Consider the following 17,608-nt stretch of genomic DNA (forward strand, 5'->3'; position numbering starts at 1 on the left):
ATATATATATATATAAATTGAATTTTGGGAAACTTTAATGGTGCTGCAGTTTTGCAAATGTCATCCCAATTTATTGTGTTGATTTGGCATTGTACAGAAATTTACAGCCATAGTGGTCTAGAAATGTTAATTTTTTTCATTTTTATTTTTTATATAAATTGAATTTTGGGAAACTTTAATGGTGCTGCAGTTTTGCAAATGTCATCCCAATTTATTGTGTTGATTTGGCATTGTACAGAAATTTACAGCCATAGTGGTCTAGAAATGTTAATTTTTTTCATTTTTATTTTTTTTTTCAGAATTAAGGATTATTTTAATCTTACATCATTGCCTTTTCTCTTTTACTTTCCTTTTTAGTTTTATTTTAGGGTTCCCTATTTTTAATGTTCATACAGAGATCTCTTTAACTGAAATACGGAATAGTTTCTCTGGTGTGAAAAACTATAATAGTACACAGGATCCTAATGAGGTAATTAATAATGTGAAATAGAAAGTAAAGGGCTAAAGGTGTAAGGAAAGTGGGAAGGGTGGGGGAAATGTAATAAGGGAGAGGAAAAAAATATGAGAAACTGAAAAATGGAAATAAAGTGTTTGTAAATGGGGAGGGGAGGAGAGGGTGAAGGGAGGGCAGGAACAAGGGGGAATAAATGAGAATCAAGACCTATTATGTAAATGTACAGCATCCCAAGGATGAATGTAACTGTATTGTATACCTAGATTGTACCAATAAACTCAATAAAAAGAAAAAAAAAGTCAGGATTGTTGAGATACTATTAATAAGAAAACAACAATCAATATAATTTACATAAAAATTTAGCCAGAGCCCACAAATGTTTTGTTTTTTCATTCCAGCTTGATTTAAGCTCTCCTTATAGATATGTACTTTAAGACTCATTTATGCTAGAGCCAGGGATGTGTATCAGTGGAGCTGCTCCTGCCTGGTAAGTGCAAGGTCTTGAGTTTGATCCCCGGTACAGCAAAAAAAAAAAAAAAAAAAAAAAAAAAAGATTCATTTATTCTATTTTGGCATCTCCCATTCATAGCATTAATAGTATTTTAAGATTGTGCTAGTAATCTAGGGGAAAGTTGAAGACCCTCACTTGACCTGGAGATGTCCCTTTTGCCCAGTGGTGCTGTTAAGAAGGGGAAGAAAGATTTTTAGCTTCAAAATAGTCACTGCTTGTGACTCTCCTATTGGCAAAAGCAAAGTTAGGTATCAAAGGAGAGGGAGGTCTGTGTCGTGAGATGCTATTCCCCAAGAACTCAAATTTTTTCAATCCTGGTTGACTTCAACATGTAGAAACAAACAGGAGGTATGTTTATAGCAGCACAGTTTGTAATAGCTAAAACTTGGAAACAGCCCATTTGCCCATCAGTTGGAGACTGGATAAAGAAGATGTAGTTTTTCTATAAAATGGAATACTACTTGACCATAAAGAATGAGAAATTAGAGTCATTCATAAGAAAGTGGATGCATATTGAGGATATACTCTTAAGTGAATAAATAAGTCACATATGTATAAATACCGAATAGTTTCTCTGGCATGAAAGATGATAATTGTCTATAAGATCCTAATGGTATAATTGGCAATGTGAAATAGGAAGAAAAGGGCTAAAGGTGTAGGGGAAGTAGGAAGGGTAGGGGAAAGGAAATAAGGGAAAAGAAAAAAAATATGAGAAAATGAAAAAATGGAAATAAAATATTTGTAAATAGGGAAAGGAGGAAAGGGTGAAGGGAGGGCAGGGGTAAGGGGAAAAAATGAGAACCAAGACCTGACATGTGAAGGTACAAGATCCCAATAATGAATGTAACTGTACTGTATACCTAAAATGTACCAATAAACTCAATGAGGAAAAAAAATAAAAGAAACAAACAGGAGGTAAACCTCAAGGACAGATAATTCCTTTTCATAGCTATGGAATCCAGTTCTCTGCATTAGCAGAATACTGTGTCTAAATATTTCCTTCACCAGGAACATTTACCTATGGAGGGAGAACTGCTGTGTCCTTCCCTCACCTTGAGGAAGGATCACTGCACATTAGCAGGGTAGTCAGTCATTGTATCTCACCTTCTTCCACCCACTTCCTTGCTTCTATGCAATTAGTTAGAATGGTAGGAGAGTTTGACCTCATATATGCTTCCTGTACCCATGATGAATACACTGGGGAAGACCCCTTTTCTGTTGCCACCTTTCTGTCTTTGGTCAGTCAGGTGGTTTACTCAGAGGACCAATAAGGGAGTAAAAACCTCCAGGTATCTACCCATACCACTTATTACCGGGGAAGCTTCCTTGTAGCATGTATGAGATTTGCCTACCTACTAATATAGCAGTGCATCATTTTCCATTTGGCATTATTTGTGAGTGTATTCCATGACTGAGAACTGTAGGGGAAAGGACTGTGGTAGAGGAACTTTGAGCACCAAATTCTAAGGCCCCCAAACACAACCCAACCCCTAATGAGGAATAATTCCTTATGGACATACTAATATTGTGCAAGATATTGTGTAAGATATATACTAAGTTTACATGGTGTAGCTTTTAAAATAATCTTAAATTTTTCTTTTTATTGAACAGTTTTTGATATGTTGAGGCTAACATGTTTGTAAATTGGAGAGTTATGTTAGTGAGAGAATTTTCCTGGTTTCTTCCTCGTGAAACAGCTGGGTCTTCACACCATTGACCTATTTTCTTTTTGTGCAACATTTATTTTCTGCTTCAGACTCCTGCCATTTTTACTTAATTTAGTGTATCCCCTGTTTTCTCATCATTTATTCTTTGCCCTGTATCTCCTCTAATAATAATGTAATATTCTTCCTGGTATTTTTTTCTTTGTTTCTCCTGGCCAAGGCTATACTTGAACATTTTAACTAAAATAATTGATCCTAATCTTGTCCATTCCCCAACCCCTAGAGACTTCTCAGTTGGGACATTGCTATTAATCAATTCCTAAGGTTCAGATAAAAGAGCACAATATAGCTAATATTGCGTATCAGAATGTACCTATGACATCCTTTTCATATCTGGTATCTGCCACTCTCTGCTCACACCTGGATGGTTTCATAAGTCTCTGATCATGAAGGGCCCAAAAAGGACATCATTCTATATTAAATTGTAGATTATAGTGATTCTGAACTCAAGGGTATATTGTACAGAGGGAGCTAACGTACTAACAAACTCCTCATCCTAGGGAGCAATCCCAGCTGAATTAACAGTTGTCTGTGAAAAGGAAATAATATGTCAACTTATATCAAACTCCATGTTGTAACAGTATATAAATAGCATGCATTATGGAAATGGAAGATCTTTTTTTCCCCAAATGGCAATTATTTTATCTTTTAAATGCATTGAATAATTCTGATGTAGAAAGTCAGAAAAGACAAGCACATTAGTTCTTAAATCAAATAAAAATAGACTGATAATAAAGATCTTCTAGACCACTCAATTACATATTTGGCAATTTACCTTTTTCCTTGGTGCATTAGTTCAAATGCCTCATTAATTCTGTCAAAAGGCAGGGTATGTGTCACCAAAATATCTAGATCAAATTTCTTATTCTTGTAGTCAGTAACCAGCTGAGGGACTGAATCTACACTTTTTCAACCTGTAATTTGGGCAAAATGCCAAATAAAGAAAGACATGGCATATGTCATGAAGAATTAGTTTAAGTGAGAATGTTTGTTGAATGAGTGTAATTATTAGGCCAGATTTGGGTGGTTCAAGTAGATTAAATTCATCCCCTTCATTTTTAATTTTCTGCACTGATATCTATTTAAAGTTTTTCTTTGTAAGAAAAACTGAAGATTGTTTTCCACACTAGATAAAGTTAGGTCAAAATATTTTTCCTCTGTGTTATTTCATTTAAATATAACATGCATTGCATTTCATTTTGCCAATTGTTATCTTTCTATATGAATTGTATTTTCAAATAATAGAATAACTTCTGTGAAGTCTTTTGATGTTTTATACACTCAATATTTAAATAAATTACTTTCCTTTCCTTTCAATAATCTACATTCTACAAAATTTAAAATTATGAAGACAACTTACCACCAAAGAATGTCCCATTTATAGTATGACCCATTATTAGTTCCACTGGAGAAACATTAAATCCTTTGTCATCAGCAATTGCTCCAACCACATCCCCAACCTACTACTGTGCAGTCTAGGGCTGTTCTCTGAAAAGTCAAACAAAGAAGTTACTTGACTAAGTAGAAAAGTAGGATATGAACTTCAGTGTGGATCTATCTATCTATCTATCTATCTGTCTGTCTGTCTATCTATCTATCTATACACACACACACACACACACACACATTGCTTTAGGGTTATTTTATCCAATTCTGCATATTAGAGGAGATTCCAGTTAATAAAGTCATAGTATTGTTATTCTGCATATTAGAGGAGATTCCAGTTAATATAGTCATAGTATTGTTATAGATTGAATCTTAAGGCTCTGGTGTTATGATATAGATAAAACATTCAATATAATTCATAGTTACATCAAAGCGGATATTATAAATAGGACATATTATTTTACCATGAACAATACCACAATTAAATCAAATCTGAATGTGTCATTGTATATAAAAAAATACATGGAGTTAGGAAAGATCTACAAAAGACTGCAACTTTAATCAACAAATTTTGGACAGTCTGTCTTGGGGTTTATTAAAATATTCTTATTTCCAGGGGCCTAGAATAAAAATTTTAGTGGTTTAAATTCTGTCTGTCTGGGCACAGGGATTTAGCTCAGTGGTTCCATTTCCTGCCTCAAAAGCACAAGGCCCAGAGTTCAATCCCCTGTACCACAAAAAAGAAAGAAAAAGTCTGTCTGACTATTTCCATTTATTCGTGTTTTGAGACAGGGTCTTGTTAGGGAGCCCAGGCTGGCCTTGAACTCATGAGAATCCTCCCAAATGTTGAGAGTACAGGCATGTGAAACCACACTTTGCCTAAATCAAAATCTCTACAAGTCATAAAGAAAGAGTGACTCACTAGAACTTAAGAAATGAGGCACACACTATATACTTAGTAGATTTCGATGTAGGTTAATGATAAAGCATAATTTTAAATAGAGGATGAAAAATCTTACAGAAAATAATCCTGGCTCATCAAGCACTTCATCTGCTTCCCTACATTTTTAGCCTTTTTGCATTTAGGTTACATCCTGTCCACTGTCTTTTCTCTTACTCTAGCAACCAACATGGTCTCAAGTTGAGTAAGTTTGAACTTCTTTGTCTTTTTTTTTTTTGTACCAGGGATCCAATTTCGGACCTTGCACTTGTGAGGCAGGCTGCTTCTGACCTAAATCCCAGGCCGAACTACTTTGATTACTAAGTTACCACATGGAAAACAGTCTAGAAAAGTTGCCTGGATATACACTGATTTTTGCATGACAGAAAGACAGAATACTGGTATGTGAACCTATTGCAAATTTGGGGTTAATATAAATTGCAAAGGATTAGACAGGAGCAATAATGCATTCTTGTAATCCTAGCTACTTCAGAAGGTGAGTTGGGAGGATTGCGAATTGAAGGCCAGCCTGGGCAAAATAGCAAAACCTCATTTAAAAAAAAAAAAAAAAAGCCAAGGATTGAAAATGCAAATAAATTTCAAAATATAAACTTGTAGGTGACCATTTCATGTAGAAACTCTAATATAAATACATAGTTTTAATTCTCTGAGAATGATATTATAGAAAAATAGTGTAAACTTTGGCCCCATTCCATGTAGTAACTTGATTCTAATCTTTTATGGTAAATTTTACTTTGTAAAAGATCTCAGTCAGGCATGGTGGCACACACCTGTAATCCTAGAAATTGGGAAGCTGAGGTATGAGGATGTCTGATAATTTGAGATGAGCCCGGGCTACATAGTGAGTTCAAGCCACCCTGAACAACATAGCAAGACCCTGTCTCAAAAAACCCAAAACAAACAAACAAAAAACTCAATAGGCTCTTTTATATGACTCCACTATATGAAAGAAGCAATTAATTTATGGGCCCCCTTTTACTAAGAATGTGGAGTATCTTAGAACTTTTTGAATGTTTTTTGAATGTGTTTGAATGTATGTTCATTATTTTGAGAGTTCATAACACTTCTAAATATCTTCTACTTTTTGCATTTTTCATTTGCTAGAAACATTTTTGGCATATGACAGCCACATTTATAGATGTGTAGAGGGTTTTAATAGCAACACAAAAATACTATAGGCATTACTTGTCATTTTAAAGTGGCTGCTTTATGTTGACTCTTTTTAAAAAAAAAAAATCTTTTCTGATTGCGTTTTCTACATTTCTGAGCTTTGCTTTAAGCAAGGAGTCAACTTTCCTAATAATGACTTGGTTGAAATGAGTACTGTATGCAAACAGAGTGTTTTATTTACTAGATTCAACTAACTTTTGGTTAGAAAAATTTTGGTTACTTAATAATTTTATAATTGTTCTGGTGGGTTCTTTAGGTTGCTTTAGATCACTATCAAATTCCTAGGTTTATTCCTAGTTGTGCAAATTTTTGGTAGGATAGGTATCTTATCTTCTTGTGATTAGATAAAGCTACCTCTTTTCATTGTAATTCTCTGGTGTAATTATTTTCCATAACCTAAAATAGCTTTCTTGGTATAATAAATCAGCTAATAATAGAATATGCTACATTTTATATCACTGGTTCTCAATTTGAGAAATTTGTAAACATATATTGGTACCAAGCTCTTAATGAGACTATCCCAGAGTGTGTTAGGTAAGTCCAGTGTATAGCAATTACACTAGGAAAATATGGTAATTAGGTTGAAATTCAATGTTTGTAAAAAATTTGAGCTGTGAGAAGTGGAGGAATGAATGTAGCTTATTGCAGGCTTCAGATGCTTAAGTAAATTTAAAATTTGAAATTAGAGCCTATAAAGAGAAGGGAGTACTACAGTACTACAGTACAGGATAAGGAGCCCTTAGTGCATGCATTTTTTTTTTTTTTTTGTACCAGGGATCAAACTCAAGACCTTGTGCTTGTGAGGCAGGTGCAGTGCCACTGAGCTAAATTCCCAGCCCAGTACATGCATTTTCAGCAGTGGCTAATAATTTTTGCCAGCCAGATATAGTTTTAATATTGCTCTCATCATAGCTTTTCTGGGTCTCCATTGTTTTCCAGAGATTAAGACAAAGGGGCCAAATCAGTACAATATATTCTTTTTTTTTCCTTGTTGAGTTTATTGGTACATTTTAGGTATACAATTTGGTTACATTTATCACTGGGATCTTGTACCTTTACATGACAGGTCTTGGTTCTCATTTTTTTCCCTTATCCCTCCCCTCCCCTCACCCCCCCCTCTTCCCTATTTACAAATACTTTATTTCCATTTTTTCATTTTATCATGTTGGGTTTTCTTTTCCCTCATTACCTTTCCCCTATCCTTCCCATTTCCCCTACACCTTTAGCCCTTTTCTTCCTATTTCACAAGTACAATATATTCTTTTGGAAACTTGTGTTGTAGAATTTTTTTTTTGAGGCAGGGTCTCACTGTGTAGTTGAGACAGCCCTGGAACTAACTATGCAGCCCAGGCTGGTCTCAAACTCACAGCGATCCTCCTGCTTCAGCCTCCTGAGTGCTGGAATTATAGGCATATGCCACCATGCCCAGCTAGAATTTTATTCTTTATACCTTTCCTAAAGCATGTTTACAAACTAGCCTGAGTAAAGGTGTAACTAAAAATAAACAATAACACAACAACTTAAAAGCTCTCACTAATAAAACAAGAACAATCCATTTATCAGTTGATAAATTATTTAACCATTTTATTAGAAAGAAATTTAAGAAATCAAAAACTCTTCTTAGTGTCTTTGAGCAAATATGTAATAGGTAATTATTCAATGAAGAATAAAGGTGGATGCTGCCACAAAGTAACCTTTCCATGTATTGCCTATGTGCTACAGTTGACTCTATGTTATTTACTTGACTTAATAGTCAAAAGGGCATTCTTTCAGCTAATTAAAATGATGAACCCTGTTAAATTATCTTTCAGAAATAAGAAATTGAAATGATCATGGAAAGCAAAATTGGAAAATATTATTTCCAGTGTAATAAAAGGAATCCACATAAAGGGGATCTCAAAAGAAAAACTAACATCTATAAATAATTTACAAATAATGCTAGTAAGGCTGTTTATCTTATCACAAGAGTGAATTCATAAATATAGTATCTCAGTTCGGGAAACACTGACTTGAATATGGTTTGAATGTATCCCCCAAGGGTTCATGTGTTGGGAACTTTGACTTCTGTGTGGTTATGTTCAGAGTTAGTATCATTAATAAGAAGAGCTTACTGAGTGTCTATTACTGATCTCTGGATTCCTGCCTTGCAGTATGGTTTCTCTCTGATAACATTTTCCATAAGGTAATGTAGATGAGAGACCTTTGCCAGAACCTGCCCCATGCCATTTAAACTTTCAGCCTCTGAAATTTAGTTTTTTTTTTTTTTTTTTTTTTTTTTGTTTTTTTTTTTTTTTTTTGAGACAGGGTCTCACTATGTAGTCGAGACTGACCTGGAACTCACTATGTAGTTCAGGCTGGTCTCGAACTCATAGCGATCCTCCTGCCTCAGCCTCCCAAGTGCTGGGATTACAGGTGTGCACCACGACGCCCAGCCTCTGAAATTTAGTTAAATGAACTTCTTTTTTAAAATGAGTACCCAGCTTTATGTATTTTATTATAGTGACAGCAAACAGACTATTACAGGATGTATCAGTGGTTATTAAAAGAAATACAGTATAGTTGAGGGTGGTAAATGACCCATAGCTGACAGTTCAACTTCTTACCACTTTTGAAAATATTAAGAAGGAATGATTAGATTATAGATACTGTAACAAACATAACCACTTTGCCCTATTATTTGATGGTTAAAGAATGAGTTGAAAATATATACATACCATAGTTTCAGATCCTCCTGCACAGTCAAAGGCAAAATCTACACCTCCATTGGTTAATTCATTGATGATCTCCTGGATGGGTGTATCTAGGTCTCTAGGATTGAAACAATCAGTGGCTACTAGGACTTTGGCTTTTGTAAACTTCTCACTATTGATGTCAATAGCAATGATTCTGGAAGCTCCTGCTATTTTATAACCAATTATGGTAGAAAGACCAACACCTCCTAGGCGAAAGACAGCACAAGTAGAACCAGGGGTGACCTACAGGCAGGAAAGGAAAATTATAAAGTAACTTTGAAAGCAGCTAGTCCAACTTTATTTTAATTTTTAAGGGGAAGTTTAGGATAGGGGACATATAAATGAAGGGTTGCCTCTTATAAAACTATATGATACAGTCAATGGAGAAAAATCCACCAATATGAAAATAGATGCATTACTATCTAAATTTTGAAAATCATTTTAGGGCCTTATAAGTTTATAAGAAATAAACTGAGGTGAAAATTATTCTCTTGTTTTACTTTTCATTTCCGTGTTGTCAGGACAAAATTCAAAAGTTCACATGTTGTGAAGGATTTTCTTTTTTGGTACCAGGGATCATACTCTGGTCCTTGAGCTTGAGAGGTTGGCAGCAGAACCACTCAGCTAAATCCCCAGGCCTATTCTAAAGTTTTATTTATTTATTTATTTATTTTTAATTTATGTAAATGTGTAGACTGTTTTTGTGTTTTTTTTTTCTTTTTAAGTTGGATCACAAGTAATTTGGCATCCACATTTCTATAGACCTTATTCAGTTGTATTAACATTATAATTGGTTTTGAATGACCACTAATATTTCCCTGTGAAGTGAGTCACTTGATTGGTCCAGATTATTGATTCATTTAAATGGAATGAAATCCAAATGTTTTTGCAGGACATTGAAAGATTTTTGCTATTTGACCTTTGTTTACCTTCCAGGTTTATCTCCATGATATTCCCAGTACAAGCCAAAATAAATGGTTCTATTTTCTTCCCCTCATACATTAATTCCTGATACTCTTTCAGCTTGATGTACTTTTCATTTTATTTTAATTAAAATGTAATCTATAACTTCTAGGCCTGACATAAAAGAACATTTTCTATGAAACTTTTCTTGATTCTTTGGTCAGAAATCAATGTTTATCTTTTTGTTTTTCCTATATCATATAATTTATTACAGTCTGTGATTTTTTATGTGTATGTTGTTTCTTTTGGAGACTTTTTTCTAGTACCAAGAATCAAATTCAGGACCTTGTGCTTGCCAGGCAGGTGTGGCGCCACTGAGCTATATCCCTGGCCTTGTATATTGTTTCTTTAGAAGACTAAGTTTTAAGGTTTTTATCTTCCATATTATTATCAGAATCTTCTTTATAGTATATTGAGTCTTTAATAAGTGTTTGCTACATTGAATTAAATAGAAGCAAGACAGGAAGAAAAATGCTGTAACTGTATATATTATTCTTTAGAGTGGTATAGCAATAGAACAACACTACACAGAAGGTGCTTATTTAGTATTTTATAATTTAGGGTGGAAAAATATTAGGATTCAAAAATAAGCAGAAAGAAAAGACCAAATCTGTCCAAGAGAAATGTTAGTACCTTCTAACTTGGAAGCAAATCAGTAACGAAAAGAGAGAACACACCTCTCTAATTTATGCTACGAGGAAAATGATAACCTAATAAGTGGAATAACTGGTATCTACATGTAAAAGAATGAAATTAAACTTATTTCATGGTGTATACAAAAACCAACTCAAAATGGACTAAATACTTAAATGTAAGCCTGAAACTTGTAAAAACTCCTAGAAGAAAACATGGCAAGGAGAAGGGGGAATCTCCACAACAATGGCCTGGAAAATTTTTTTCTTAATATGACTGTAAAGCATAGGAAACAAAAAATAGATTAATGGGATTACAGCAATTAAAAAAATTTTTTTGCACAGCCAAGGAAGTGGTCAATAGTGTGAAGAGACAACCCAAGGAATGGCAAAATATATTTACAAATCATACTTTAGAGAAGAGGCTAATGCTAAAAATATATAAGGAAGTCAAACAGTTCAATAATAAGAAGGCAAATAAACCAATTACAAAATGGACAAAGGGCCTGAAGAGGCATTTTTCAAAATGAGACATACAAGGAGGTGAAAAGAAATTTCAACATCTCTAGTTATCAGAGAAATACAAATTAAAGCCACAATGAAAGATTACCCATTAGAATAGTTAACAAAATATAACATGTTGCATGAATATGGAGGAAACATAACCCTTGTATATGATTGCTGAGAATGTAAAGTAACACGGCTATTATTACAGTACATCATTGAGGTTCCTTAAAAAATTAAAAATGTGAGATCTTGCAAACCTACTACTGGGAATATATCTAAAGGCAGTAAAATCAGTATATTGAATAGTTATCTATGCTCCCACATCTGTTGCAACATTACTCCCATTGCAATAGGGAGGTTATGAAATCTACCTGCCTATGAATAGATAGATGAATAAATAAATAAAACTTGATCTATATACAAAAAGGGACATTATTCATCCTTCAAAAGAAAGATATCCTGTCATTGTAACAACTGGGAAAACCCTGGAGGACATGATGCTAAGGTGAAATAAGGCACAAAAAGATAATTACTGTACTGCATGATCTCATATATATGTAAACTCTAAAAAATTCAACTAGAAGTTGAGAGTAGAATGGTGGCCACCAGAAGCTGTGGGGGGTAGTAAGGAATGGGGAGATGTGGGTCAAAGAACACAAAAGTTTTAGTTAGGAGAAATAGATTCTGGAAAACTAATTTTAGGGGGGAGTACCAGGGATTGAATTCTGGCCCTTGTGCTTGCAAGGCTGGTGGCAGAATCACTGAGCCAAATCCTGGGCCCTGGAAAACTAATTCTAAAAAGCTAAAAAAACCAAAAACAAACAAACAAAAAACCTGTAATTGAGTCATTAGTATTAACATTCTTTACAAAGGACTGGTATCAAAGTGAAGTCAGTATAAGGGCAATTGGGAGTCTCCCTTGCAACACTGATAACAGCCAAGGAAGAGCAAAAGTCCAAAAGGCCATGGTAACTGGGACTTAGGGACTCTGGGCTGGGCCTGAGGGAATTATGAGCAGTGCTAAGGGAAAAGAGCCTAATGAGGGGTTTATCCTTACCTTGAGGGAGAAAGGAAACAATGCAAGGAGACTGAAATCAGATTTGTTGCTTAGAAAAAACTCTAGCTACATTTTGCAGTATTGAATCAAGAGATAGGACTATCATGAAGGAAGTTAAGACTAAGAAAGTAACAAGGTTGTGTGAGATATCCAAGTGGGAGATCCCTCTTTGAGATCCCTCTAGTCTGCAGTTTAAACAGCCTTGTAAGAATTTTAAATCTAACATGGGGTTCCTGGGACAAATCTTGGTACCATGAGTTGCCACCACAGACACTCCCTTGAAATCACATGGAATATAAAGAGAAGCAGAATGAGAAGAATTTGCAGCATCAGTAAAAAAGTAGGGTGACTGAATGCTTTTTTTCTTTTTTTGGTACCAGGGATCGAACTCAGGTCTTTGTGCTTACAAGGCAGGCAGCGGAACCACTGAGCTAAATCCCCAGCTCTCCATCTTTTCTTTTTTGGTACTGGGGATCAAACTCAGAGGGGTGACTGAATGGAATGGGTGAGGATTTCTGTAACCTTTTGGTCAGTTGTTTCAGGATAAGCATTCTTTTTTTAGAGAACATATTTAAGCAGGCTGTATTTAAATCAGGGATGGTCTAAAATGTAACATGCTGGTATAGAAAATAGTATGTGCTAGGTGCCAACCATAGTGTGGCTACTGAGCTACATATTTTACATATATAATATTTAATTATTGCTACAAGTATTTATAGTAGATAGCATTCTAGAGAAATTAAATAACTTGCTTCAAATCACACAGGTAATAAATGACCTAGCCAGAGTTTGAAAATAATTTTAGTTCCCTTATATAATGCTGCCTCCCAGTAACCTGTGTTTTAAACCTGGTGTTTATTTACCTTGGTAGTATTGATTGCAGCCCCATAGCCAGATGAAAATCCACATCCAATCAGACAAACTCTCTCTAAATTTGCTTCATTATGTATTTTGGCAAGATTAACGTCTGATACCACAGTGTATTGTGAGAATGAACTCTCCCATGAAATGGAAAATAGGTTTTCCTTTGCAGTAAACCTGCTAGTTTTGTCTTACATTAGTTCTTGATTAATAGTAGGAATATCAAATTTCCTAAGGGGGGATGAATAAAATACTGAATATTACCCTGAAAAATATGTTGGGCATTATATATTTGTCATGACTGTTTTATGGAATTAAAGTGAAAAAATTAAGAAAATATGATAGTTTCACATTAATATATAACATGTATTACATATTACATTACTCATTAATACATATTGCTCATCAGTATGCAATATTACTCATTAATAATGCCTATTACTCATTAATTACACATTACTCATTAATATGTAATATGTATTATGGATAATACCAACAAACTTTTATTGAATGCCTTTTGTTTGCCAGAAACTCTTTTAAGGGCTTTAGGTGTATTAACTCAAAATTTTTTACAGAAAACTCAGATATAAAAATATAACAAGCTTAATATACCCATCTCCCAACTTCAGTAACTATTAACTCATGAATAATCTAGTTTCACCTATTACCCCTTTGCAGTACACACCCCTCGCCTGCATTAGACTATTTTGAAGCAAATTACAGACATCACTATTTCATTTGTATTGAAATATTACAATATGTATCTCTGAAAGATTCTTTTAGGACCATATATTGCATTTGGTTGATATTTCTCTTGTCTCTTTTAATTTGTAGACTCATCTGTCCTTTCCTTTTCTTTGTTTGCAATTTATTTGTTGAAGTGTAGTGGCAAAATGCCATCCAGAACATATAGATAGGTAGTCCAGGAGAATGGAAGATGCACCCAGAAGTTTTGGAGGCAACATGTGCAGTTTTATTATTAACTCCAGAGCATAAGTCTGGTACTTCTCCACAAGAGACTGAGACCCTCCCCTTTGGGGTTGGGCAGGGCAGGTTATACTCTTGGGAGGTGGCAGACTTGCAGGAGTTAAGCATTTTGCATCGGTTACAGGTCATTTGGGCCCAGCAAATTCACCGGTTATCAGATATTACAGACAGCAGTCTCAGTGCACAGAGCCACATCTCATTTACATTTGGTGGGGAGATAGAAGTAATAAAATAGAACAAAGAAAATTCCCGAGATGCTTGAGAGGAAGTGTCTGGAAGCCAGGACATATTGAGGGAATGGGGGAAAACTTTTCCCTATTCAGAAGAAACTGAATCATTTGTTCTATAGAATTTTCTTCCTAGTGAATTTTGCTGGTTATACTCCTGAAATCTGGTGTGACATATTTCTCTGTCCTTGTATTTCCTCTTAAGTTAGTATTTTTTATTAAAACACTTGATCTGTATCTGGTTTTATGTTTTTCTGAGAAAACTTCAAAAGCGATTAATGTATTTTATCTGGCATGATATAAGATCTGATTAACTTTGTGATATTAAAACTCATGGTTTTTACCTATATACTTTGTTTCAAATAAAAAGAGTGTAGTTTAAATTCTTTGACTATGTACAGCAACTCTACAAAGTAGACATTTTAATCACTATTTTATTAGGAAACTGGGGCACAATAATATGTAAGAGTAATATAGTTTAACACTTTAACTAATTTCTCTGTTTTTGTTTTGGTACCAGGAATTGAACTCAGGACCTTGTACTTGCAAGGCAGTGAGCTAAATCCCCAGCCCCTAACTGATTTCAATATTGTTAAGGACAAATGGATCTTTTTATAGTCTCAACAGAATAAAAATAAGACAATTAGGATTTAGACTCTTGAGCCTTCTCCTTAGGTTACAAACCTGGCTCCAAGACTTACATTTATGTGGCCTTAGAGTAAATTATTTCTCATCCTTGTAGAAACAGATCAATTTGACATTTATCATTCCAGTGTGTATTTATATTTTTATTATATATGTAGCCATAACCAATGTATAGTATTGTGTTTGTATATGACATCTTACTAAATATATAGTTCAGCAGCTTGCTTCCTTCCTTTAACATTATATATGTGAAATTATTCTATGTTAACTACATATAAAGTTTAGCCATTTTCATTGTATTCTATTTTGTCACCGTATAGCAATTTATTAGTCTAATTGATAGGTGTTTGTGTTGCATTTAATTGATTACTATTCTAAACAATGTTGCAATGAATATTCTACTATGTATCTCTTTGATGCGTTTGGAACAGTACCTTGTACAAACATAGAAGTAGAATTGGTGGACAGAAGGCTTTCACCTCTTCAACTCCATTTAGGTATTGTCACTGTGCTGTCCAAAATATTTGTGCCAATTTATGCTCTTATTAAAAATGTAGAGAGCTTACCTGATTTTTTTCTACAAAAATTTGTGAGTGGACTTAGACAGAACTTGCATTTTTTACATTAAGGTATAAAGAATGGAGTTACTTTGTCACCTAGAAAGAAAAACACTTTATTGAATGGTGCCTAACATTTTACTTGTGACAGGTTTTTATAGATGAATCAGAGGAAAAGATTATTTTTTATAGTACACCAACCCTCTACAACATGACTATCATTTATTACATTTCCAAATAGTCTTTGTACTATATAATAGAGGAGATGAACCATAATAGGTTGGATACAGAGAGTAAACTATATTATTTTATGTCTTACCATTTAAATTCATTTTTAAATTTCACATTTGTTTTGCTTTTTATGCCACTCCAATTTAATAATGCCTTCTGTTCTTTGATGACTAAGGTTTAATGGTGATGATTCACATTTGTTCAATATTTAGTATGCTCCAGGTCCCATTCATACTGCTTACATTGTTATTTCACCTAATTCCTAGGGCAGCCATCTGAGATGAATACTATTATTATTCCTACTTTAGGAAGCAGGAATCTGAGTGAAGTTATTGTCCAGAAAGTAAATGGCAGAACTGGGACTAAAAGGACTGCATCTGTCAATTCTTTCATGATAAATTTGAAGGAGCAATTTGTTTCTATGAGCTTATTTGGAACAGAAAAATACTAACATACCTCTAATTTTGGAACATTATCATTAAAGGAGGAAGAGTAATATGATTTGTCTTTTCTGTCAAGCAAGTATCATATCACTTATAGTATTCAGTAGGCCTGTTATAAAATGTGAAATAATTTCAGCCATTGATTTCATTTAGGTATTATTTTTGTTTTATAATTTTCAAAAAGACACTTAAGCTAACTTTGACAGATGCGTAATATTTTTAATCTTCAGTCTTCTATAAATTGTCATTTTTTGTTTAAAATAGTTTTCCATTTTTGAGAGGAAGCTGTTGTCATTTGTGCACCAGGGAACCTTCAGTTTAAATTAACCTTATACCTTGCTTTAGAGGGCTGTTTCTCAGCACTATATGTAAATAAATTGGCCACATCCCCCAAGACTTTTTAAAGATAGTTCTGACTTAAAATATTCCATCTCTTTCTTAGAGTGATTGGTTGTAAGTTTCAATTTTGCTTTGGGAAAGATTATCATTATGTAGATACCAGTTATAGCATGCAAAACCAGGACAGTATCAGGGGAAGCCTGATATTTCTATTTAATTGGCATCAAAACACAAAATACCTGGTTTGAAGTTGGTCACTCCTGGCCCAATGCTTTCCACAATTCCTGCACTCTTATGGCCAAGGATAACAGGGAAAAGAACCTCTTTAAAGTTTGGATCAACAGTCTTAACATCAGTATGCCATATGGAAGTGGCGATTATCTACAAAGCAATCATAGACTTGATTCACCCTTCTGCAATTATATTATTGGGCTGACTGTAATTTTAGGCCTAATATCAACTTGAAGCATTACAATGTACCTAGAATGCAACAAAAAATTATATATGAAAAACAGATAAAAATATACTAGGTTCTTTTCCTCCCACAATGTACTTTCTTTTTAGCTTTCATTTTTGTTGGAAAGTCATAAAATAAGACTGGCAATTGCTGTCCCCAAGAGAGGAAAAATCAAAGCAAGTTATGAAGAAGAGGGAATGGAGGGAATGCAGGTTTTCTATAGCTTGTTCAAATTTTGTTGAGACTATATGACATGAAGTTGTGGTAATAAACCTCCTATAGTTAAAAGAGAAATACAGCCTAAATTAATTATTGGTGCATCACTGTATAATTCTTGAGGATCTGTCCATGAGGCTGTCCTATTCATTCTGAAGTACAATCCATAATGTGTTGGTCCTGAGAAAAAATGGAGGACTTGTCCAAACTGACTTTCTATTCTTTGGTCAGTACAGTCTCTTTTCCCTGCTGATGGGCTCCTCTTTTATCTTTGGGCACCCAGGATCCTTCTGTTGCCTGAGGCAGCTCTTTAGATTTTCCTGTCCCTTCTTTTGATCCTAATTCTCTATCTTCTTTTTGAAAACACTTTCCAAAAATTAATATTTGGGAAACAAAAAGAAAACATAACTAATTCTAATCCCGATTGAATTCCTTTGCCTAATTCATAGGGTTATTAATATTAAGCCCATTATAAAACATTAATAATGTAACAAATAATTCATTGCTTCAAGGTTAATGCTTTTTTTCACTTTACCTAAAAATATAAC

General features: G+C 34.1%; 1 protein-coding gene across 1 annotated transcript in view; it reads right to left on the bottom strand.

The window, feature by feature from the left end:
- Positions 1 to 754: 754 nt before the first annotated feature.
- LOC104873996 (all-trans-retinol dehydrogenase [NAD(+)] ADH4) overlaps positions 755 to 17,608 on the bottom strand; it is a gene marked incomplete at its 3' end in the record, with an annotated part of 19,471 nt that continues 2,617 nt past the window's right edge. The window contains 8 exon segments of the mRNA XM_010640953.1: positions 755 to 770; positions 3,465 to 3,603; positions 4,050 to 4,141; positions 4,143 to 4,177; positions 8,921 to 9,181; positions 12,961 to 13,211; positions 15,384 to 15,473; positions 16,627 to 16,768. Of these exon segments, the coding sequence (XP_010639255.1) occupies positions 755 to 770; positions 3,465 to 3,603; positions 4,050 to 4,141; positions 4,143 to 4,177; positions 8,921 to 9,181; positions 12,961 to 13,211; positions 15,384 to 15,473; positions 16,627 to 16,768 (1,026 nt within the window).

The sequence above is a fragment of the Fukomys damarensis genome, unplaced genomic scaffold (genome assembly GCF_012274545.1).
Source record: "Fukomys damarensis isolate Sample0158 unplaced genomic scaffold, DMR_v1.0_HiC HiC_scaffold_32, whole genome shotgun sequence".
NCBI lineage: Eukaryota > Metazoa > Chordata > Mammalia > Rodentia > Bathyergidae > Fukomys > Fukomys damarensis.